General features: G+C 42.3%; 1 protein-coding gene across 2 annotated transcripts in view; it reads left to right on the top strand.

The window, feature by feature from the left end:
* Window positions 1-25,342, top strand: part of CERK (ceramide kinase) — a 68,367-nt gene that overhangs the window by 4,632 nt on the left and 38,393 nt on the right. For both annotated transcript variants that reach the window (XM_024216582.1, XM_024216576.2), the window contains exons 2-5: window positions 13,024-13,137; window positions 14,361-14,483; window positions 18,529-18,654; window positions 19,423-19,486. In XM_024216582.1, the coding sequence (XP_024072350.1) occupies window positions 13,113-13,137; window positions 14,361-14,483; window positions 18,529-18,654; window positions 19,423-19,486 (338 nt within the window). In that variant the 5' untranslated portion in view covers window positions 13,024-13,112. The remainder of the gene's footprint in view (window positions 1-13,023; window positions 13,138-14,360; window positions 14,484-18,528; window positions 18,655-19,422; window positions 19,487-25,342) is intronic.

The following is a 25,342-nucleotide window of genomic DNA, read 5'->3' as shown; positions in this document are numbered from 1 at the left end:
AAGATCCAAGGGGGTTTGGATCTGTGTTCACCAGGGAATTGGTGAAAGGTTTCTCAAGGCTTCCCAGGGAGGGAATTCTTGTGATGGTGGCAGCGGACCAAAGCTAAGCTGGTAGATAAGCTTAGACGTTTTCATGCAGGCCCCTACATTTGTACCCTAAGGTTCAAAGTGGGGATACAGCCTTGACACATGGTTATTTCAACAATTTCATTTATCTCAAGATGTTTATGTGGCCGTTGTTACGACCGTAAGTGCCTCACAATCTTTAATGTACTTAGCCTCACAATATCCCTATGAAGTAGGAAAGTACTGTTATCCCTATTTCACAGGTTGAGTGTGGGGACTGAGATACTCAGAATAATGAAGTGATTTGACAAGGTCACACAAGAAGTCTGTGGCAGAGCTGAGTTGAACCTGGCTATCTCAAATTCCCTGTTAGTGCCCTGACCGTTGGATAATCCTTACATTCTGATCAGTTATGTTTTTACTGCTCTTTAAAATAGCTGAATATATTTTTGTCCACACTAATGTGCTTTCCCCTCCCGAGGTAAAAACCTGCCTCAGAAAGCAACTATAGTGCACGCATGTCCGGAAATGAAATTATGTGGCCAAGTGCAGTTTTTTTGCAAAAGTGCAAATCCAGAGTGACTCCTATATTGTGCAAAAACAACAAGGAGTACTTGTGGCACCTTAGAGACTAACAAATTTATTTGGGCATAAGCTTTTGTGGGCTAAAACCCACTTAATCAAATGCATGGAGTGGAAAAAAACAGGCAGGTTGTGTGTGTGTGTGTATATAATATATAAATATAAATATATATATACAGCACATGAAAAGATGGGAGTTGCCTTACCAAGTGGGGGGTCAGTGCTAATAGACAATTCAATTAAAGTGGACATGGGCTATTCTCAACAGTAGAGTACCAAGGGAGGAAAAAATCACTTTTTTAGTGGTAATGAGGCCGCTTTATTTTATTATTGTCTTTTTTGAAATTTAACATAAAATGTAGGTTTCAGAGTAAAAACACATGCACCCCAGCCTGGCTGCTGCCAGCTGCAGAGCCAGTGAAGTGCATCCTCAAGGCTTGTGGTGCGGAGTGCTTCAGCACCCCCCAGGATCTCTTATCCCTACCCCTGCTGCACCCCTGGAGGCAGAAATAAGGGATCCTTGGGAGGCAGTGGGAAAGTTTTAGGGCTGGCTCCATTCACTGCCCTGACAGTGCACGTTGCTCGGGTGCATCTGCACATGCAGCCCTGGTGGGGTGTGCGTAGTGGGGGCCTGGGACCAAGGGACAGAGAATGGAGCAGGGACTAGACGGCTGCCCTGCAGGGATGGGGAGTGGCAGAGCTCCAGGATCAGCTCTGTTGGGGGAGGGATGACTCCCCAACATCCCAACAGCTGCCTCCTTCCTGTCAAGTTTGCTCTCTGCTCCAGGCAACTCCATGCAGCAGTGAGGAGGTGCAGGAGTAGGAAGGGGGAGCGCACTCAGCCAAGCAATAATGGTACTAATGGCCGCTGCGCTTGCTGCCAGTAGCGCCGCTGCTCCTCCTCCAGGAACTCTGGGATACATGCAGAAGACTGCCAGTGCTGCATGCACACAGGAAAGCAATAGGGCTTGGACCCTAGGTCCTAGCTTAACACAGGCTTGGACCCTCCAGCCCTGCAGGATCTTGGGACCTAGGTTAGCACAATTGGGTGTATGGATAAAAGGGGGGTTAGGCTTGAGCCCGGGCTCACATTGCTGTGTAGAAATACCCTTAGTAGTTACCGTAGTTGATGCATAGGTTAGAGTGGGGCTGCTTTTGAACTGGCGCCTCTTGTGCAGATGATATACTTCCTCCAGACCATCACTTCTCAACCAGGAGTCTGAGTCCCCCTGGGGGGGGAGACGCAAGCAAGTTTCAGGGGGTCCACCAAGCATGGCCAGCATTAGATGCACTGGGGACCAGGGCAGAAAGCCAAAGCTTCATGGTGCCCTCTGTGGTGTGGGGCCCCAAATAATTGCCCTGCTTGCTACCCCCTAAAGCCACCCTGGTTTTTATATGCAGAAAAACAGTTGTGGCACAGCTTGGGCCATGGAGTTTTTATTGCATGTTGAGGGGGCCTGTGGAAGGTTCGTGCCGGGACTCGACCCTCCTGGACAGGAGGGGAGCCACGCCGACTCGCCACAGGCCCTTAGGTGCAGGGGCTGAGCGACAAACACAACAGTTAAGGAGCTCAGGCCCTCTGGTGCAGGGGCTGAGCAAGAGTATCACAGTCAGGAGGCTCAGGCCCTTAGGTGCAGGGGGGCTGAGCAACAGCAATATAACAGTTAGGGGGCTCAGGCCCCCTGGTGCAGGGGCTGAGCAACAGCAATATAACAACAATTAGGGGGCTCAGGATCCTATACCTGAGGGTTGGGTGAGGGGGAAGCCTGCCACCCGTGAGCGGGAGGGTAAGGGGGGACACAGGCACGCCCGCTCCACTGCGTCCCAGCCCGGGGCCCTAGCAGCGGCGAGTCAGTGGGGTATCCTGACCGAAACACACTGACATCGGCTCATACGTGACTGCAGCCTGACCGGGGTCGGCTACCCCTGGGCTACTTCCAGGTTCCCCCTCAGGGCCTACCTCGTCCGTGGCACCGGGCCCAGTCCAATCCATCAGCATGGGTTCCTCCCGGCCGGGGCTTGGAGGCAGGTCCAGCAGCTCCTTGGGGAAATCCGGCCAATTGGGGTCGGGTGGCTCCTCCGGGTAACAGCAGGGGCGGAGGGGCTCTGGTGGTGTCTCGCCTTCGGGGTTGGTGTGTGGGAGTTCCAACGGCTCCTCCCAATGATGGGAGCGAGCGGGCTCCGGTGGCTCCTCGTCGTAGTGGGCTCGGGGCAGCTCCGGCCAGACAGGGCAACGGCCTCGGAGCTCTCCCGGCCGCACGTCTGCTCCCTGCGGTGGCTGGGGCCTCACTGAGTTCTGGCGGCCGGCTTTTATACTTCCTGTCCTGCCCCTTGACTTCCGGGGGGGCGGGAACAGGCGGTGGGGGCTCCGCCCACTTGGGTGTCTGTAAGGGCACTCCCTCTGCTGGACAGGAGGGGAGCCACACCGACTCGCTACAGGGCCTCAGAAAGAAAAAGGTTGAGAACCCCTGCTCCAGACCATGAACGAGCCACAGAACTTACTGGACATGCTCCCAGCACTCTAGCTTCGGGACCAATGGCTGCTTATATGCTGCTACTTGCTCCTGACTATTTTCTGCTGGGATGGGACATGGACTGGGCAAGATGGCTGCTGCAAAGCAGATGGTATACCCCATAATCCTTTGCAAATAGAATGATGTGTCTGGTCATTCTACATGCAAAAAATTGAGGTTGGCTGAGAGCTGTGAAAAAGCACAGCTTTTTGGTATGCCTTCCTAAGCACTAGGTAGGTTGGAGAATCAGGGCAGGCCCTATTATCAAATTTGGCTGCAGTCCTGCAAAAGTCTGTTTAAGACACACTGGTAAATAAAGAGTAAAAACAAGGAAAATTGCAAGTGTGCACTTCTGGAGGCACAGGTACACTTTATGAAGAAAATAATTCAGTATCTGAAGTGCATGCTTCTTTTAACAGCTTGATGTGTGATTTGTGGAGTGTACAGTTAGCTACTGCAGCAATATTTACTAGAACTCCCCGGGTGTCTCCTGTTGCCTTTTAGGTCCTCTGTGCTCTGGAGGCCTCAGTACAGTCTATACAAGGACTTGGGAATATGAAAGAAATGTGTGCTGGTAACATATAAATGAACATTTATGGGGAGGATTGGCAGCCACCCAAAAGTACCTGAGTGAAGAGGCAGTAATTTGGTAAAGATTGACTGCCTTTTAAAAGTTGATCCTTCATGATCAGGGCATTGCTGTGCAGTATATCTAAATATAAATTTACCTATGCACAGCTGTATAAAATTATGCATTTTTATGAGTGGCTTGTAGTTATCACATGATCATTAAATTAAAACAATCATTGTCTCAAACTTAGTGAAGAGAGCACTTTCTTAATGTCTGTTTAGTTTCCAATTATTATCTATCCTTTTGGACTTGGCCATATCTGTTGTGAAAGTTATTTGGTACTTCTGTAAAACAGGAAAACACTGGTGGGCAGGAAGGGATTGCTCATAAAGAGTGTTCAAATGCCCACTTGTCTCCTTCCTGCCCAAATACAGAAACTGCTAAAGAGAACTTGCTCAAACTTCCCAAAAGGGAACAGTTTGCAAGGGAGGAGAGGGGAATTCCTCCTGCGTGCAGAGATTAAAAATAAAGCTTAATCTGAAAAACTAACAATTTATAAGTTTTCAAATTAGGAGGATTTGTGGAAAGTCTTGAGTCTTGTATGCCCACTCTGTGAAAAATTTCTTTTGTCAGGAAAAGTGTTTAGACCTTCAGTTATATGTGGTACTTATAAAGACCTCTAATGAACTGTTAGATATAAAGCTTATCTATATTCATACCATTTTATGTAGGCTTTAAATCCTAGGCATTACAAATGAAAAAGCCTGTTAGTTTCTCCTCCCCCTGCTAGTGCAGGGTTATTAACTACAATATATTTTCAAGAGTTTTCGTCAGTCTAGTTTAAATAAGTAACACAATGAGGCTTCCACTTTCTTTGGGAGACTACTATGGTCTAATAGATTTCAGTGTTTAGTAAAAAAATTTCCCTTAAGTTTACCTTAAATTATGTCTTTGCTCCTCTGTTACTTCCAGTTATACTACTTCTTCCTTGGTATATTAATGCTCTTCAAATACTTATAAGGTTTATTTCCCCACAACCGCACCTCAAAAAAACATACATAGTCCGTAGTCATTAATTACATTTAGTTTTGAGTAGCCAAGCTTCACATTTAATATTTTCTGTTATTAGTTCCTCCAGGTCGTCAATCATTCTATTTTGGGGGTGGGGGGGAAATCGCAACAACTTGTTGATCTCTTCCTGGCCTAAGTGCCTGGAGTCAATTCAGCATTTAGGTGCGGCTTTGACAGTCATTTGGAGAGGAGCTATAATTTCTCTGCTCTCTAACGTGAAACTTTTATATTGGCAAACCAAACTCCAATGTGTAGGGCTTTTTGACTGCACTTTCATAATAGAGACCATTGTGTAGCGAACAAGGTATCAGACCGAGAGTCAGAAGATCCGGGTTCTATTTCTGGCCGTGCCAATAACCTCTGCTATGCAACCTTGGGCACATTTCTTCACCTCTTTCCCTTCTTTCCTTCCTGCCCCTTGTTTCTAACTGTGTTTTAGGGCAGGTCTACACTAACCCCCCAATTCGAACTAAGGTACGCAACTTCAGCTACGTCAATAACGTAGCTGAAGTTCGAAGTACCTTAGTTCGAACTTACCTCCGTCCAGACGCGGCAGGCAGGCTCCCCCGTCGACTCCGCGTACTCCTCTCGTCGAGCTGGAGTACCGCAGTCGACGGTGAGCACTTCCGGGTTCGACTTATCGCGTCCAGACAAGACGCAATAAGTCGAACCCAGAAGTTTGATTTGCTTGCCGCCGAACTACCGGGTAAGTGTAGACCTACCCTGAGATTGTAAACTCTGATATCTCACTTTGTATGGTGCCTAGTACAAAGTGGCAACATATTTAGTGAGAGCCTCTAAGGTACAAATTAATACAAATATTCAATTTGCTGTCTGGTCTGATTTCACATCCATTGTGAAACTTTCAAACTGTTGGGACAGTAGGTCTTTAGCCAAAGATTAGGTCAGCCAATAAAACTCAAATGAATTGCTAATATGCCTGTGGGGTAAGTGAAAATTATGGGGAAATGTGGCAGCAGCCCCTGCATTGTAGGTTGCCCATCACTTTTCCTTATATAACTCAATAATCTAAAATAAAACTGGTAGGAAGTGTGTAATGAGAAGTTCTACAAGCTGATGTTTCTGTCAATGGGAGAAATTGTCATACTAAGTGCTCAGTGAAATATGCGTATATATTCATAGAATCATAGAAGATTAGGGTTGGAAGAGACCTCAGTGCTGTAAATGTGTGACAGCAAGAGTGGAACTGTTTTCAAGTATCTGCACTGTAAAAAAACAAAAGAAATAGTATTTTTCAGTTTACCTAATACAAGTACTGTAGTGCAATCTCTTTATCATGAAAGTTGAACTTAACAAATGTAGAATTATGTACAAAAAAACTTGTACCCAAAAACAAAACAATGTAAAACTTCAGAGCCTACAAGTCTACTCAGTCCTCTTCTTGTTCAGCCAATCATTCAGATAAACAAGTTTGTTTACATTTGCAGGAGATAATGTTGCTCGCTTCTTGTTTACAGTGTCACCTGAAAGTGAGAACAGGCGTTCGCATGGCATTGTTATAGCTGGCATCGCAAGATATTTACGTGCCAGAGGTGCTGAAGATTCATATGTCCCTTCCTGCCATTCCAGGGAACATGCATCCATGCTGATGACTGGTAACAGTCCATAGCAGTGCAGATAGACACACGTTCATTTTCATTATCTGAGTCAGATGCCACCAGCAGAAGGTTGATTTTCTTTTTTAGTGGTTCGGGTTCTGTAGTTTCTGCATCGGAGTGTTGCTCTTTTAAGACTTCTGAAAGCATGCTCCACATCTCGTCCCTCTCAAATTATGGGAGGCACTTCAGATTCTTAAACCTTCAGTTGAGTGCTGTAGCTGTCTTTAGAAATCTCACATTGGTACCTTTGCGTTTTGTCAAATCTCCAGTGAAAGTGTTCTTAAAATGAACAACATGTGCTGGGTCAATATCCAAGACTGCTATAACATGAAATATATGGTACAATGTGGGTAAAACAGAGCAGAGGACATATAATTCTCCCCCCAAGGAGTTCAGTCACAAATTTAATTAACACATTATTTTTTTAACAAACATCATCAGCATGGAAGCATGTCCTTTGGAATGGTGGCCAAAGCAAGAAGGGGAATATGAATCTTTTGCGCCTCTGGCACATAAATATCTTGTGACACTGGCTACAGCAGTGCCATGCAAATACCTGTTCTCACTTTTTGGTAATATTGTAAATAAGAAGCAGGCAGTATTATCTCCTGTAAATGTAAACAATCTTGTTTGTACTAGCATGGCTGGACAAGAGGTAGGACTGCATGGACTTGTAGGCTCTAAACTTTTACATTTGTCTTTGAGTGCAGTTATGTAACAAACAAAAAAATCTACATTTGTAAGTTGCACTTTCATGGCAAAGAGATTGCACTGTAGTACTTGGAAAATGCTATTTCTTTATCATTTTTTACAGTGCAAATATTTGTAATAAAAAATAATATACACTTTGATTTCAGTTACACCACAGAATACAATATATATGAAAATGTAGGAAAACATCCAAAATACTTACTAAATTTCGTTTGGTATTCTGTTTTTTAACAGTGTGATTAAAACTGTGAATAATTGCAATTAATTGTTTTGAGTTGAGTTAACTGCAATGAATCGACACCCCTAAAGGAAAGGGTTAAAAAAACTGGGCATGTTTAGTCTTTAGAAAAGAAAACTGTGGGGAGACCTGATAAGTCTTCAAATATGTTAAGAGATGTTATAAAGAGGATGGTGATCAGTTGTTTGCTATGTCCCTTTAAACCCATTACTACTAATCCTAAAAGACCAAGGGAGCTTTAGGTTAGATATTAGAAAATTTTTCATAATTCTTCTAATTTCCTAATTTTAAGGGTAGTATATAGGCTTTCAATCACCATAATTTGAGGTTTATTAGGAACAGTTTGGACAAACACCTGCCAGGGATGGTCTAGATTTACTTGGTCCTATCTTAGCACAGGGCTTGATGACTTCTTGAGGTCCCTTCCAGCCCTACATGTTTGTCACTCTATCATCTTTAAAATTGCACTTTTTGTGATTAGAATTCCACACTGACCTTCACTGTGCTTGCTTTTCTTGTGTGTCACAATGAAACAGTGATCATTTTTTCTTTACGTATAAAGGAAAGAGAATCCTAAGTATTGTCACTCGCCAATATGGCATAAAATGTATATTAGGAAAGCAACAAGTAGCATACTGTATGCTGAGATCTTGTTCTTGAAATGAATATGTCTAAAAGAAATAATCTGAACTTCAGTTACATCAGGTAATTATCCTAATGTTATTTTGAAGAGTTGATAAGGAACTAAGGGGTTGGAAACACAATAGTAGCCAGTGTTTCTAGCATTTTTCTGGTGCTTGTGTATTTAAATGTATATATGTTACAGTTTTAAGCTAGCTATGCTCATATTCCCCCTCTGTGGTCCAGGAAGGGCTCCTGCTTCAGGTTTCCAGCTCCCAGCCATTACCTCTCTTGGGAGAGACTGATGTCTCTCTCCCTCCTGACCAGGGATTTTAAGGCAGTGTGGCTCCCTGCCTGACATTGTGATATCCCCAGCAAGCCAAACTGCCTAAAAGGCCAGTGCCTGCACTTTGCTTTCCCTCCAAGGGCTATGAGCAATGTATTGCCCCAAGTTATAAGTTACCACTGAGTTCCTTCTGAGCAAGCACATTTATTCTTAAGGTAAAAGAATTCAAGAGAAAACATATTTAAAGGAACCTACACACATGCTTCAGAGCTTACCAGAGGTCACCCCCCAACTCCAATCTACAGCTCTTCTAGGTTTAATTCCTTCAAAACCCACAACTAGGTTTTCCCCATGGCTTCTAGATCCAGAACAGAGACTGTGCAGGTCAGCTATTTCTTTATACAGTTTAGGCCTTTGAGCTTGGCCTGATAACATGTAATCAGCAGGCAAAGACTCTCTCTGCAGGGCATAGCTTCAAAAGGCTGGGATTTCACATAACCAGAGTTGGGGAAATTGCATTAATCTCTGCCTAGGAATTCCCTAGGAAATCCACTTAATACTGATTGTCCCAAAAGTCCATATTTCTTTGATACATTTTCAGTATAGACTTTGAACTCCCAGGTCTCACGTCTGTGACATCTTCTCCCTAGAGAGAGTACATAAAATCCTGACCCCCCACTAATACATAAACTTAATACATGAAGGTATTCAAGGATACGGCAGGGAATTGCCATACCTGTCACAGTATAATCTAAAGTAACATGCTAATTTTGAATTCAGGATTTAATATTCACAATTTACTAAAAATATTTTATCATTAGACTACTTTCTGTTACTTTAGTAATATTAACAAAGCCAAGTGTCAGAAAATGCTCTCGGCTGTACCTCAAAGTTTAACATACTGCTCCGTGAGTTTTTACATGGCAAATCAGCTTTTCTGAAGCAGTGCTGATTATGTCTTGAGACTTGCATTGTAGAGTACATAAAATTAAAAGTAGGGTAGAAGTCTTTATGGTATGAATCCACTCAGTCAAGCAGTTGTGGCTTTCAAAGACTTGAATAGGTCAATCATGAAACTGTACATATAATATGTATAGTTCTGTGTTTTCACAAGGGGATGATTGGGAGTTTTGCTGGATTGTACTTTAGCCTTGCTTATTTTATGTATTAAGCTTCAACAATAGATTGTGTCTATTGAATCTTGATACAGACTGGTGTGTGTGTGTGTGTGTTCAACTAGATGTTCATTTTGTTGGGAGTTTACAGCATTGTCAGCCAGGGCTAGTCTCTTAGGGCTAACTCTTACTCTTAGGGTTAGTCTACACTACTGCGCTACATTGGTGCAGTTGCACCACGTCTGGTGAAGATGTGCTCTGCCGATGGGAGAGCGTCTCCCGCTGACATAGCATGGTGTGGACACTGCTTTAAGTAGATGTAACTTGGGTTGGTCAGGGGGGTGGTTTTTTCATACCCCTGAGCGACATAAATTACATTGATTTAAGCAGTAGTGTAGACAGGCCCATAATAAGCTACACTACACATATAGGGTCTGATACTGATCTCACACCGGTGTAAATGGCAATGAACTCCACTAAGATGTCGCAGTCTAGTGTAAAACTATTCTGGAGATATATAGGATTAGTAGATTGGGTGTGTGGATTATTTTCAAGGGGAATAATTGCTCCACAAATTCTCTGAAAGAGTTGCCCTACTACTTACTTCTGTGGGTGGGTTTTTGTGGTTATGATATTTCAGGCTGTTGGCAGATAAAGCGATTCTGTTTGGGGGCAGGGTGGGATGATTTTTAGTAGGATTCCTTTTGTAGTTTGCTCTATGAATTTGTATTTGAGCACCTACTTGTGGAAACTACCCACTCTATCGGGGGAGGGAATAGGGTCAGTGGACAAGGATCCTAGGGTACTGCTTGTTGACCTTACATTTTTGCCACAACGTTCTATTGGCAGAGTGAGACCCTATAGTCATCTCAATGACATTTGTCCATCTGTATGTAACATGACAACTTTTCAAAATCATGTGGGAATGTTATCAGTATTGGTCTCACTCTTGAGCTAGTATTTGGACTGGGATTGGAGGAGGGAGAGCTGGAAATTTTACCCCTATCATGGAGTACATTTTTCTTAACTTGCTGGAGGTTGGGGCAGTCTTGTCCTGTCAAGGCAGTGGACCTGTCTGGTGTCTGTACAGTGCCTAGCACTAGTACAGTAGGACCTTATAAATTAGTGTACTCATCCTAGATGGAACTGAGATTTCTCAAACCATGGTTTGAACTAGTATTCACCAGTAATGAGTAAGCAGTTTCTCTGTAGAATTTGCAAGCTACTTTTTACCACCGTCACTGGTACTGCCCAGTCGAAGTCAGAAGTGAAACCGATGAGTTTATTGTGAATTAAGGTTACTGCTGTCTGGGGAAAGCTGTAAGCAGAGATAGATCTAACCCTCAGCTGCTGAAAACACTCTATAGAAGCAGTGGAATCAAGACACTTCCCTTATCCTCTTTTAAATAGAAGTTAACTATATAGAAAGACTGGGCTAATTAGTGCCCATCATGCACTCTAGTAGGCCCATTAAATATTATTTAACTCACCCAAAATCTTGTATAACAATATATAGGCTTGTGTGTGTAGGCTGCTTGGAAGCTTTCCCTAATTCAGGATGTCGCTCTTGCCTTCAGGGCAGGGTTAACTAGAGAGAACTATGTGACAGTTTCAGCAATTTTTGTCTCAGCTTATGAACTCTATTTTTCTTTTGAGAATGCCAGTTGTATTAGAACTTCTGTTTTGAATGTAATCTTAAGTGTAGCTTTGAGCTTTCTTTGTGTAGCAGGAGTCTGATTTGTAGCACAGAGACTGTCTGGAAAGTTGTGACAGCAATTAAGGGGTTAACTAGGAAACCAGAGCTCCCACAGCCAGGTGGACTGTAGGGAGAAAGAGTCCAAGCGTCTGGGGGCTCAGGAGCATTGAAGCACTGCTTCCAGGATCTAGGTAGCATCTCACTGCCCAAAAAGGGTGTCTGACACACAGGGTCTGCACCTGGAGAGTTTTCCTGAGACCCAGATTTAGGAACAGTGATCAGTTGCTACCCAGAGTCAAAGAGCTTAATTACATGTGGGATTCAGCAGTTGGAGCCCATCACAACAGAATGATGTTTGTCCAGAGAGTGGTACCGGTCTAGGCTGTGACAAACATACTGTGTGTTTGTACCACACTTGGTACTGGCTGCCAGTCAACTTCTGGTTGAGTCAGTGTTTCCAGTAAAATCTATATACAGGTCCTAGGGCTTGGATACCTCTCTGACCTGCCATGCTGCCTGCCTACCTTTCTCTAGAATGCTTAAACTAAACTCCCAAGATTAAGAACTAAGGGGATTGCTGGACGGAGTATTTTTAGTAGCAGGTACGTCTCTGGAATTTTCTCTTGCCAGGAATACATCTAAGCCGAAGCCTGGCCACATTCAGAAGGAGTCGTGAAACTTGTCGGGCTAGCTTTCTGCGTGCTGCTGGCTCAGTTTCCTCTCTCATTTTCGACTAGTGAAATATTCTTGATGTGTCTTTAAAATGGTGGTGGTTGTGATGTAGGGTTACCTTGAATCTAATGTAAAATGAGTCCAGATACTAGGCTCATGCCATATAAATGCTTGCAATAATATGTATTTAAAAGTTTGTATGAATTTATTGTTACCTACGGGGTTAGACATTTTTCATTTCGTTTTAGTGTATAGAAAATGTGTAATAAAGCAATATGACTTCTGTTACTTCTCCTAGCAAACATGCCAATGAGTATCCTATCCAGAATCTTTGTTTATATTTTATCTAATTGGAATCTCTCATTTTAATTTTAACATGTCCAGGATATAGCAAAATGAGCCACCATTAAATGTTTGGTTATTGTAAATACAACACAGAAGTGCCCTTAATATTGAAGAATATCCGAGTAACGTATACAGTTCAGCAATAGAATTAAAAACAAAAGCAGAGTAGACGTAAATACATCTTTCTCCCTTTTGTTTTTGCCTTCCTCCCCTTGACTGCTTCATGTTTAGCCAGGTCAAGGCAACTAAATTTTGAAATCCCCTTACATAAATGGTTCTATTTGATTATCAAGAGAACTGACCATTATTATACTCCTTAATCATGGTTAAATTGCAGCTAGCAATATTTATTCAATAAATTAAGTTATATTTATGCTCTAGAGTCTGTTTAGAAACAGAAATAGCTATGGTTGGCCTGCCACACACACCTACTCTTTTTAGACTAGATAAATTTAACAATTATTGGTACAATGAAATCTTTTTTTCATATACTTCCCACTTTTTTAATATAGCCAGGCTTCTGAAATAACTAGATCATCATGGTGCAAGGGTGATGTATAAATTAGACACCAGTAAGCTTTTCTTCAGTACCAGGAATAGGATTGAAACAGCAACTATTAGAATTACAAAACACTTTATTTGAAGATTTATTTGCCCTTCTGTCATGACTGGGGGATGGACAGGGAGTATGATGGGCACATGGCTGGGCCAATTTTGAGTGAGTGGTGTTGACCCTGTATTCCTAATTTATGTCCTTGGTTGTGCATGGCTTTGTTCAAATCTGCTTCTCTGATATTCACCTACATAGTCTTTACATTTTATATGAAATACAACATTTTACACTTATGTTTTGAGACTATTTTAATGTTTGTATTGTTAACATTCAGTTTTCATGTATTGATATTGTATTTGTACAGGAAATTGTTTTGTGCCCGCCTCTGAGATTATTGCTGTAGAAGAAACTGAAATTGACGAGAAGCAATGTAGTAGTGGAAAATGGCAAAAAATGGCAAAGCCGCATGCTTTCACAGGTAGGGAAATCACTCCTATATTCAGAATGCTGCAGTAATTGCTTAACTGTAGTAATCTGTAGATTAATTTAAGGGGGACTTGAATCTAGGAGCTGTACAAAGAGTTTTTTATAAACAAAACTATTGGTCAAGAGCCTGGCTTTTTATTATTGTTAAAGATGTTTTAATAAAATCTTTCCCTCATGGCTCATCTCCTTCTCTTTGGTCCCACAATGAAGTCATGACTCTTGCTTACTACATCTCGCTGTTGCGAAGTAAAGATTGTGGCATCATAAATTCTGTATTACTCCACTAGAGAATCAAATAAGAGATGCTGTGAAAGAGTCCTCACGAAAACTCCCATCATTATTAATGAACAGACTGAAAAGTTCGTGAAAGATCTTTTTTTCACACAAAGTGTGAAGGCTTTCTTTTATGTAAGCACTTCAACTGTACAATCAAGTGAGGTACAGTGGTACTCTAACCTGCTTAGTGATATAATGGCAACCCTCTGTACTGCTAACTCTGGAAAGGGGACTTCAATGTACTTGTCCAAGGCTTTATAGAAGGACTAAATGTGAGAAAATAGTCTGTAATGATATGTGTGTGTCATTGTTCAAACTGGAAAAATGGAAATGTTTTGGTGGTTCTCTTCCACCCACACAAATGCTTCTCAAGAGACTGAAAATGGCTTTCAGATTCACCCTCTTCCTTTCAGCTTCCTGCAAACTGATGTGATTTTAAAAGGTGGTACTGAGGCCTGGGAGTTTTTTCTGACATGAACTTTGCAAACTTTATATGGTATATAATTTTTTGAAACAAAAGAAATTCAGGCACATATGAATGCTGTGACTCTTGTGTTTTGTGTAAGCAACCGTGTAATAACCCACTGTCCCTTCCTCTGGGCATGCTGAGAAGTATCTTTTAAAAAATAATTTTCAAATTTGAGCAGTTACTGTAAGCTAAAATGTGTGTGGGGGGGAATTACTGTTTTTAAATCATGAAAAATACTTTGTTTTCCTCTTACAAACACACACACAAAGTTTTCCTATTGGAATTATGAGAAATGGAAACATTCTAGAAAGGGGTAGTAGTGTCTTTTGGTCCATTAATATGTTGTCTTTTAAATATGTTGCACAGATCTTTAAAACTAGGGCTTCAACCCACAATTAAGTACATTTCAGACTTGTTGCAATAAATATAGAATGTATAAATGTTTTTCTTTTGTTTTTTTATATATATAGTATATTACGTGAAAAGAGCACAAAAACACCGCTGGCGGTGCAGCGAAGTAACATTTTGGTGCGTTGATGAGCAACTGTGTAACCAGTGGATACAGGCACTTAAAGAATTACTTGAGTTACAGAGTAAGTTGTTTGACTACATTACTGAAATATACAACATTATTTTCATGGCATCTACAGCAGTTTAGTTAAGTTTCTATTAAAGTGGCTAACTCAAGCCCTTAAACCTAGCTCATGCCCTCCTAAGGGAGAGCAGTTGAGGGGTAGGAGGTGTGCTGCATTTGAACTAGCAAGTATCTGATTCTCCACTGTTACAAGGTGCAAGGCAGCGTAGCCATTAATACCTATGGAAAGTGAATGTCAAACCCTAACAGATCAGAATAGTAGGGTTCTTATTTATTTGTCCAAGTGTAAATGACTGTGTAAAGCACTGGAGAATGTGGGGCCTGCAGACTTTTCATAGTATTGTGACTTGAATGGATGAGAGGGGTTTTCTGCTGAGTGAACAGAGGGTGTTGCTTTCAGATTTCTCAGATGTCCTGAGATCTAAAGGGATATCTGTATGGAGTGTTGAAACAGCTGCAAGATGGGGCTGTCCCTTCAGCACTATGGGTCACATGAAATGGGAACTGCCCATTAGTCATTCCTGGGACTCTCACCTGTGCCCTAGCCTACTTCTTCAAGAGAGGTAGAAGGTTTGGAGTGGTGTGAGTTTTTGCGTATATTAATGCTGACAAGGAATCCCTGACCACTGCATAAACAATTGTATGTTAGCCAGGGGTGATGCTACTACAAAATAGCCATTCCATCCATAGTATCTCCTGCACCTCCCAAAACTTCATTAGATTCAAAAACACACTGCTGCTTAAGCTCTTCTTCCCCCACTCCCACTCCCACCTTCACATATCACTTGTATTTGATTGAAAACCCTTTGGAGCATGGACTATGGGCTTGTCTACGCTTAAAATGCTGCAGTGTTGCAGCTTCACTGAAGACACTTCCTATGCTGACAGGAGGGGTTTTTCCGTTGGTGTAGCTAATCCACTTGCCTGAGAGACAGTAGCTAGGTTTATGGGAAAATTCTCCTGTTGACCTAGTGCTGTATGCAGAGAGGGAGGGGTTAGGTCAGTTTATTGCATCGCTCATGGGTGTGGATTTTTCACACCCCTGACCAGCGTAGCTATACCAACCTAATTTCCTAGTGTAGACCAGATCTATGTGTTTGTAAAGCACCTAGAATGATGGGCCTCTAACTACAAGCCCAGTATAACTATTTAGTAATTGTAAACTTCCCAGAGTCTTAAGCACTGGAACAAACATCTGATAACTTTGTTAATGTTTCTTCCAATAAAACAAGTTACAGTTCTCACACCAGTGTCAGCTACCTCAGAGTGCTTGGTAGTTGCTGGCTGTATAGTTCCTACAATACCAGTATTGCTTTGTTTTTGAAGTACTTTGTATGCATTCCTTATGAAAGGAGGAGACCAAAGAGACACAATCCTCACTCAGTTTTCCAATTCTGCACTTATTGTGACTAGGTGTTTACCTTAACTGGGAATTTGCTTCCCTTGGGTATTTGTTCAGAATCTTAATGTTGCTTAAAACTACTTTAAAAATAAGAGGGAATTATTGTTGAATGGTTTTAATGTTGTTCCGGTACTTACAATGAACTGTCCAGAAGCTTGAATATGTGAACCCTTTGGTTTCATCCATTTTGAGGCCAGAAGGGACCGTTGGCTCATCTAGCCTGACCTCCTGTATTACACAAGACAGAGAATTTCACTTACATACCCTAGTGTTGAGCCCAATAGTTTTGCTTAAGGCTTATGGGCGCACATATGAATATCTGACATTGATATTGCCTGGAAAATTTCCTTACTGAGTTAAGAGGTGCAGTTTTCCTCTCCGGTATAACACATACTGATAAGCTATTCAGGAAAGGGACCATATCTTCCTCTATCTTTTCTCATCTACACAATGATGAAATTTTGCATCTAAGACATGAAATCAGGGCCCCAATCTTGATCAGGGCCATTGGACACTGCTCTAATAAAATACTAATTTATCAGATGACATTCAATACTATGCTAGAGACATTGAGAAAGATGAACTTGTGAATGCCCTTTTTGTGGTAGGACCAAGAGAGTGAATTATAGAGTTTTAAATCTGCACTTCTGGAATAGGTGTCTGAGAGAGAAGCTAGTGTGCCTTTTCTGGGATTGAGGACAAGCACATTTGAAATCATAATTTTATTAGTGTCTTTGTAAAAATGACACTATAGGTTTTCTCATTTGTCTAAATAATTTCTGTATTAAATGTACTCAGTTTAAAAATACAAATAAATGTAATGGTCAGCCTGCACACTGAGCCTGTGCTCTCAATGTCAAGCTGGGTGCTTTTCTTCTCATGCAATATCACCATTAATAAAGGCTCTGCAGGGCAGATTGGGCTCAAAATTATTTATGCAGCTTTGTGTTTAGACTGTGCCCTCAGCAATGTATGTGCAACTCCACCAGTTACAATGGGTATGCTCATGTGTAAGTGTCTGAAATTTAGTAGACCATGATGATGCAGAAAAAGGAGTATAATCCAATTTCTTCCTCTTCTTCTTCTTTTTTAAGTTTTGTCTCTGAATAATCATACCGGACATATCTTTTGTGTAAAAAGGTGTTTGCATAAATATCTCTTTGGTACAGCCTGTAAGACTATTCTGTGATGCTGAAGAATGAATTGAACGTTAGGTTTGCAGGACTGATTCCAAGGACTAGTGAATGAGTTGCAATATACAGTCAGTGCTGGAAAAAAGTCTTGTTTATGCAATGTCCGATTTGGCTATATATGAAACCATGTACTATAATATGGATAGCCTTGATTCTTTGCAAAGACCTAGGTAATACATTCAGTATTCATCTTACATTCCTGTCAAAAGTTGTCTTAATTCAGCCAACCTGGTGCTTTTCACCATGTTCCAGTGCAGATGATGATTGATGAAGCTGGACAAAATATAGGAATTTTCTGTGAACATTTTTTTTTTTTTTTTGGCAAAAATGTGGTTTTTTTGTTTGTTTGTTTGTTTGTTTCCCCCCCTCCCCCCCAAAGATTCAAATTTTGGCGTTTTCAGTCAGTCCTGTTTTTGTTGTTGAAACATACAAATCTGTGAAAAGCATCCCAACTTGAGTCTCAAAATTTGGACTAACTGGCTTTAGGTTACCAACTGTTTTAGAAAGGGACAATGTGGCTGAAGGTCTGTCATGAGATCTAGATTCTATTTCCAGTTCAATCACAGATTTCCACTTAGTGCTTGGCCAGTTTACTAATATCTATTTAAGTTAATCTTACCTTTTAAAAATAGGGATAATAATCAATACCTCCATAGGGATACTTTGAATCTTAATTGGTTAATGTTAGTAAAGCACAGATAAGGCCTAAGGCCCTCTAGCAGTGGAAAGCATTCTCATTTAAGGTGTCTACTTGAATAGCCCTGTTGTGATAGGTGTTTTTGGTTCCTTGACTTCACTGACTCTGGGGTCAAATTGAAGTCCATGCAACCAGACTTCAGACAATAATGATAGATATTCTTAGATTATATTGAGTTCAGCTCTTCAGAGCAGTTTCCTGCAGTTCAGAATACGCTTTTACAAAATATACTTACCACTTCTCTATCACGTGAAGGATCATTCAATTGCCTGTTACAACAGCTATTTTCTAGAATTCTATTTATGAAATAACTTCTATACAGGGCTATTTCTATGTTCATCTCACCCACAGGATGCATACAGTTGCTATGCTTATTGTTTGCCAAGGAGAAGATAATATGCCTCTCTCCAGTTGCCACCTTAGCTTGTATCTTATTGGTAGCTCTGATGCCATTGTCATTTCATTTAGTGGAAAGGCAAGGTGACTGCAGAACTGCCTGAAAGTAATATGAACTTTCTGCTGCTCTTTCCATATAATAAGGAACTCACTTAATCCTCACACTAAGGAGTTTTAATAAAATCTTTTATTCAAATTGCCTCTATTCACTAACGAAATATTTTGTAAGAGTATGTATTTAAATGTAATAACTTAGAATTGAAAAACAAATTTATCAAAATTGGCATGTTTTTATACTCAAGTGCCTAATAATGTGGGGTGTTTTTCGCTCTCTCCTCCCCCTTCCTCCCCCCAGAATCTAGACCAAAGCAACTGCTTGTATATATTAATCCATATGGAGGAAAACAGCAAGGGAAGAGGATCTATGAACAAAAAGTGGCTCCATTGTTTAGTCTAGCTTCCATCTCCACTGATGTTATTAGTGAGTAATAATATTCTACTTCAATCTCTCATTAAATATAAAATGAAATTCTTTAAAGCAACTCTTCCTTACAGCTTAAGAAAATGTCTTTTTAGAACTCTGCTTTCTGCATTAATAAGCGTATGAAATGGAATAACAACTGATTTCTAGCTAATGTAGCTATAGCCCTGCAATTCACAAATGAGGGTGATGTAGCAATGCACCATTTATTTCAGTACACTGGTGACCATTTTGTAGGTAGTGATGCATCCAAGCTATTTAAAACAGCATAGGTTGTTACCCTAATGAAATAATTACTAAATGATAGTGACTCACAGTGAAAGATAGTGACTCACAGTGAAAGATACATGTATGTGACACTTAAATTTACATTTAATTTTTTGTTAACAAAGAATTTTCCTCCTATGTAGTACATGCATTTCTCAGTTGTTTCCTTGTTGTAAAATCCATTGAAATGAAAAATTTTGGTAAGCCGAGACATTGTAATGGTTTTGTTTTCTGCTTGTATGCAATGTTGTAGCTGTGTTGGTCTCAGGATGTTAGAGAGACAGGGTGGGTGAGGGAATATCTTTTATTGGACCTCTCACCAACAGAAGTTGGTCCAATAAAAGATATTCCCTCACCCACCTTGTCTCTTGTTTTCTGCTTGACAGCCACATTCATTTGTTTTTGTTTATGGAACTTATGAAATATTACTTGATAAGTTTATGAAACTTAGCTTAATAGGAAGGCTTGAGTGAATAAGTATGTGTTTGTCTTTCTCCATAGTAACTGAACATGCTAACCATGCTAAGGATAACTTATTTGAAGTTAATGTATACAAGTATGATGGGTAAGTGATTTCATTCATATTAGCTTACATGTTTGTTTTTCCTGGAATGTGTAGCTTAATTTCTGGAGAAGAGAATATTGTAACAAGATAGTTTATGGTAATGTGATAACTTTTGATGATGATTATTGTAATCAACAGCATTTCAAAACAGGCGTGCTCTTTGGGTCTGCTGCATCTGAATTTGGATTTATTCCCAAACGCAAAAATGGACTGTTTCAGGGGAGTCCAGTTAACCCCCTGAATCAATATTCTTCTTTGAGTGGTAGTCCCAGTTGTATTCCACGGTGGGATTACGCATGTGCACCATGCACCCAGAGCCAGATAATTTGAAATTAGTGTCCGTCGGTCCACGCATGTGCTCTGGCTCACTTTATGCCTCCAACCAAGGCAATAAAAGGTGGGGTGGACTGACCTCCTCTCCATTTCCTTCTCACAGTCGTATGGTCCAGGTCCAAATCCTTCGTGTCCACAACCTCTCATCTTAGACTATATCCTGTCTTTGAAGATGTCAGGTCTATCCATCAGCTCCTTATGAGTTCACTTAGCAGTGGTCAGTCCATACCATCTACCTGCTTTGGGCTACTTGATTATCGCACATCCTCTAATCAATAGATTCTGGGAAGACTTAATAAGGACCTTCCTGCCTACTCAGAAGATTCTGCCCCAATGGGACCTGAATCTCATTCCTTTAGTACTGACCAGGCCCCCCACTTTGAGCCTTTAGCTACTTGTTCCATGTCCCTCCTTTCCATGAAGGTTGCCTTTCTCATAGCTGTCATGTCACTGAGAAGGGTGGTGAATTGGGAGCAATGATGGCAGACCCTCCATGCACTGTGTTCCATAAACATCAGGTTTCTTTACATCTACACCCCAAATTCATCCCTGAAGTAGTTTTGGAATTTCACTTTAACCAGTCCATTCACTTACCTGTGTTTATCCTAAAACTGCAAGCTTCTGTAGAAGAATGAAGACTCCACTTTCTCACTTTTTAACAAGCCTTGGCCTTTTATCTGCAGAGAACAAAACCAATCAGGAAATCCCCAAGACTGTTTGTCGCCATAGCAGAGAGAGTTAGAGAGCATGCCATGCCATCTCCATCAAGAGAATCTCCAAATGGATAGCTGGCTACATTCTACTCTGCCATCAACTCTTGAACCCTGCCTCCCCAGGGGTAAGAGTTCATTCTGCTAGAGCACAAGCAACAACTAAAGTGTCTCTTCAGGACATACCCTTCCTGGACATCTGAAAAGCGGCCACGTGAAGTTCCATTTACACATTTGCAAGGCATTATGCCCTGATGCAAAACTCTGCTGCTGATGCCTCCTTTGGGATGGCGGATCTCTGCTCAACCTTACTGTCCACACCCTCCTCTTCCTTAGGTAATGCTTGTCAGTCAGCTACAGTGGAATACAATAGGGGCCATCACTCGAAGAAGAAGTGGTTAGTTACATGTAACTGAATATTCTTCGAAATGTATGGTCCCTAGCTGTATTCCACTACCAGTCCTCCTTTCCCTTTGCTTCGGGTCTTCTATTATTTGCGGTGGAAAAGGAACTGGAGAGGTGGTCAGTCCGCCTTGTTCTTTATCAACTGAGTCGGAGGCATGAGGTGTGAGCCAGGGTGCATGCGCAGACCAATGGATGCTACTTTCAAATTCTCTGGCTCCGGAAACGTGGTGCACATGCGTAAATCCGCAGTGGACTGCAGATAAGAACCTCCAGTTACAGGTAAGTAACCCCCTCTTACACTTACATGAACTTTATATGCTAAGTTAGTCTATAGTTTTATGTACCAAATAAACATACTAAAACACTTAAATTAAGGCCCCAACTCAATTAGCACTTGCTTACGTTTTTTGTGAATCAGGGCCTAAAACCAGATACATTCATCAGCACGTTTCAGTAGAGTTCAACCACCACTCAATATTATACTTCATTCCAAATTTCTGTACTTTGTTTTAAAAGCTAAAACTTTTAAAATGTCTGGCAGTGAAGAATTACAGGATCCAGTCACTTTTTCCCCATTGCCATGTAATCCTTTACCAGTAGGTACACCTCACTTGATTTAGCCACCACTCCATTTCAGTTTTGCCCCCTGACTTGTTCTGTAGTTGGGAATTATGCTTTTGGATGTATACTGGTGGCCTAAATTCCCTCTATGCTGCGCAGCCATGCAGCTGCCTGTTAAGCACTGCTCAGGCGCTCAGGGCTGCGGCGGGGAGAGATGCCTGTCCCCAAGCCCTGGACCTGCTGCGGCACCCCTTCTCTGGCCCCAGCCCAGCCTCGGGCCTGCTGGGACTAGGGGACAGGTGCCCCTCCCCAGACCCAGCCCGGCCCGGATCTGCCACAGCTGGGGGAGAGGCACCTCTTCCCCTCAGCCCAGATGCTGCTCTGGGGGGGGAGAGAGCTTGGGGGAGTCCTCTCTTCCCACCAGAGCCCCACTGCACCTGAAACCCCTCATCTTCCCCCCCCCCACCCCCGCATCCCACCCATCTGCCCCAGCCCTGAGCCCCTCATCCCCGGCCCCACCCCAGAGCCCGCACCCTCAGTCGGAGCCGTCACCCCCCTAATCCTCTGCCCCACCCCAGAGCCTGCACCGCCAGCCGGAGCCCTCGGCCCCACCCCACCACATAAAATTCATGTGCACCAATATGAAGTAATGTGTCACATATCACCTCCATATTGGTGCACATAACAAAATTGATTCTGCACATGGGTGGGAAAACTTAGAAGGAACACTGCTGTTGACTTTGTATTGAATGTATAGAATTCAAAAGGGATGATATTCAATTGTATTAGAGGTCTATGTTTTCTTACAGTGTGGTGTGTTGGGGAAATTAAAATATATTTTTAAATAGAATTGGAATGATTGATCTGTTTGATGGTATGAAATGTGGATTATTTGATATTATAGTTTTAATGGAAATGTATTCAGACCATGCAAGAACATTGTAAAGAACATTAATATTGAATATTGGCAGTACTCCACTGAAACTTGTCCTTATGTTGCTCTTTAAAAAAAATGCTGTTGTTTTTGAATTGTCCAGTTTCGCTTTTTAAATGGGCACTAAAAGTTTCTCTTCAAGTAGATGCAGATGTGCATTCCAGACACTTTTGCTTAGCAGTACCTGTAGAGAGGAGGCGTTAACGCCTTGTGGTTGTGGCCACTTCCTTGGCTATATGAGGCGGCGCGCTGACCCCCCTCAGTTCCTTCTCACTGCCTGTAGTGGAGTCGGAGCTCTGTGTGGTTGTAGTCTCACATTTAGTCTTAGCCTAGTTTACTGTATTTATTTAGTTAGTAGTCAGTAGATAGTGTTCCCAGTGATTCCCTCACCGGGGTTTAAACATTGTCCTTTGTGTGGAGGGGTGATCCCCCAATAGTTACTTCCATACATAGGCCCAACTTGAGTGTTGTTCAATCACAGATAGGCCCAACTTGAAGAGTGTTGTTCAATCTGTAAATCATTCAAGAAGTGGACTCAGGTGGCACGGGACCTTCACCTCATGCAGCACCTACTAGTACAGGCCAGGCAGCCTGATCCGGTACTGAGGCCCTCCTCGAGCCAAAGATCGCCCTTGGGCTTGGAGAGCATTGCCGCTTCTCATTCCGGGACAAGCGCCTCTCCGAAGAGTCAGAGGAGCTGTTCTGTTGTCACCACTGAGGACGAGGTCTCATAAGACCAATCATGACTGTCTCAGGTCGTGGGGCAGCTCCTCTGCCTCCCTCAGGAAAAGCATGGACTGGACTGGCACTGGTTCTGGCGCACAGAATTGCATGGGTACTTCTGACCCTTCCCCGGTATTAAGTGGGAAGGGCAGAAACCCTGTACCATCGACTCTGGTTCAGACTCCAGGTATCCGTTGAGTCCAGTACTGACGAGGAAGATGCTGGTACCAACTATGTCCATGTCGTCAGCATATAAGGCAGCCACAGACTCCTCTTCCTTTTGGTCCAGACCTCCCTGTTGGTCCAGGACTTTCCCAGGGCTGTGCCAAGTATAGCCCCTCCGATGGCGCGAACTGCTGAACCCTCATGTCTGTTGGCAGGCATCAGACGCTCCCCTCCCCATGATGAGGATGGAGCTGGTACCGGAATCGGTACAGGGGATCTCTGCAACAGGACTGTCTTCGGCCCCACTGCATTCAACTCCGCAGATTCTCCGTTGGCGGCTTTCACCACCCTTGATGTCGATTCACTCTGGTACCGCTGTTTTCACTTGGACCTATAGGCGCTGACTTTTGTTTTTGCTGGTGGATACTTTTGAAGAAGTGTGTGTGTTTGGGGAGTGGAAGGGGGCACTCTGCCAGTTTTGGGGAGAGGTTATTTTTCAGCATATTTATACACTTCTTTCATATTCTAGTTATTGAATGTGTCTATCATTGATATCTTTACTATTTTAATAATTAAATTATTATGAACTACATACATACGTTATGAATTACAGTATATTAAAATCATTGCGATCACCTACAAGCTGTCTTACTAACGTCCCAGTTTAAAGACATTATGTCTCACTGTAGCTTTCTGTATGAAACTGTCAGCAATCTTATTTACATCTAGTTCCCTGGTATTGTCTTGATGCACGTTAAGGACAGCTACATTATTCAGTTGTGGCTGTCCCATTGATGACTGGAGATAATTTTTAAATCTTCTGAAGCTGGAAAATGAGTTCAGGATGATACAGGCACGGTGACAAGGATTCTTATAAATTTGCAGTACTCTGGAAACATAATGCTTCCAGAATACTGCAAATGACTCCAAGATCTCTCTCTTGATGGGTAACAGCTAATTTAGGCACCATCATTTTGTATGTATAGTTGGGATTAAGTTTTGCCATGTGCATTACTTTTTATTTAAAAATGGCAGATGAAATTCCATTTGTTGCCAAGTCACCCAGGTTTATGTGACCCCTTTGTAACTCTTTGCAGTCTGCTTTGGACTTAATGATCTTAAGTAATTTTGTATCATCTGCAAACTTTACCACCTCACTGTTTACCCCTTTTTGCAGATTATTTATGAATATGTTGAACAGCACTGGGCCCAATATAAGCCCCTGTAGGACACCACTATTTACTTTTCTCCATTCTGAAAATGTACCATTTATTCCCGCCCTTTGTTTCCTGTCTTTTAACTGGAGTGCCTGATAATGCTTTCAGGGTCATCGAAAGAGCCTTAATTTAATTTAATGACAAGTCTTTTGTTATCTTAATCACCCTGCCTCTGTTTATAAACTCCCTTCCCAAGAACAGAAGTTGAAGCAGCACAGAACTCCTCACATTCCACACTCAAACTCTGGCTCCTGGGTGCTGAGCACCCACTATTTTTTTTTTCTGTGGGTGCTTGAGCCCTGGAGCACCCATGGAATCGGTGCCTATGTTTGGACCGACACTACCTGTGCCATCAGCATGCTCAGTACTGCCACGTCAGGAGTGCCAATTTCTGCCACGTTCTAGGCAATGGATGAATCAGACTGCCGATTGGCTCCCTTTGACGTCGCTCCGCCAATGTTGCAGAGATCCCGGGGCTCTGATTCAGAGCCGGAGTCGTCATCCTACCACTCCCCGTCACCTGATTAACTCAAGGGGGCTGCCAATGGACCAGTATGGCTCCCAGGGTTGGCGTGTGCCCTGTGGCCAGGATGGAGGTACTTGTCTCAGCCCCCTATTGGCCACCAATGCCCTACCCGTTTCAGTTGCCTTGGACTCAGTGGGAAGCTCCTCGTTCATGGAGATCCTGTTCTTCATCCCATTCAAAGCCAAAGTCACCTACCAGGTTGACAGTGGTGGCTTTGGATCAACCACAAGCCTGGGCATTAGCAGTCTTCCTCCATGTGGCGATTGAGTCCTCCCTCCCTTA

The sequence above is a fragment of the Terrapene carolina genome, unplaced genomic scaffold (assembly GCF_002925995.2).
Source record: "Terrapene carolina triunguis isolate 2854851 unplaced genomic scaffold, T_m_triunguis-2.0 Scaffold68, whole genome shotgun sequence".
NCBI classification, from domain to species: Eukaryota; Metazoa; Chordata; order Testudines; family Emydidae; genus Terrapene; species Terrapene triunguis.
This window is presented reverse-complemented; position numbering and strand designations above follow the sequence as displayed.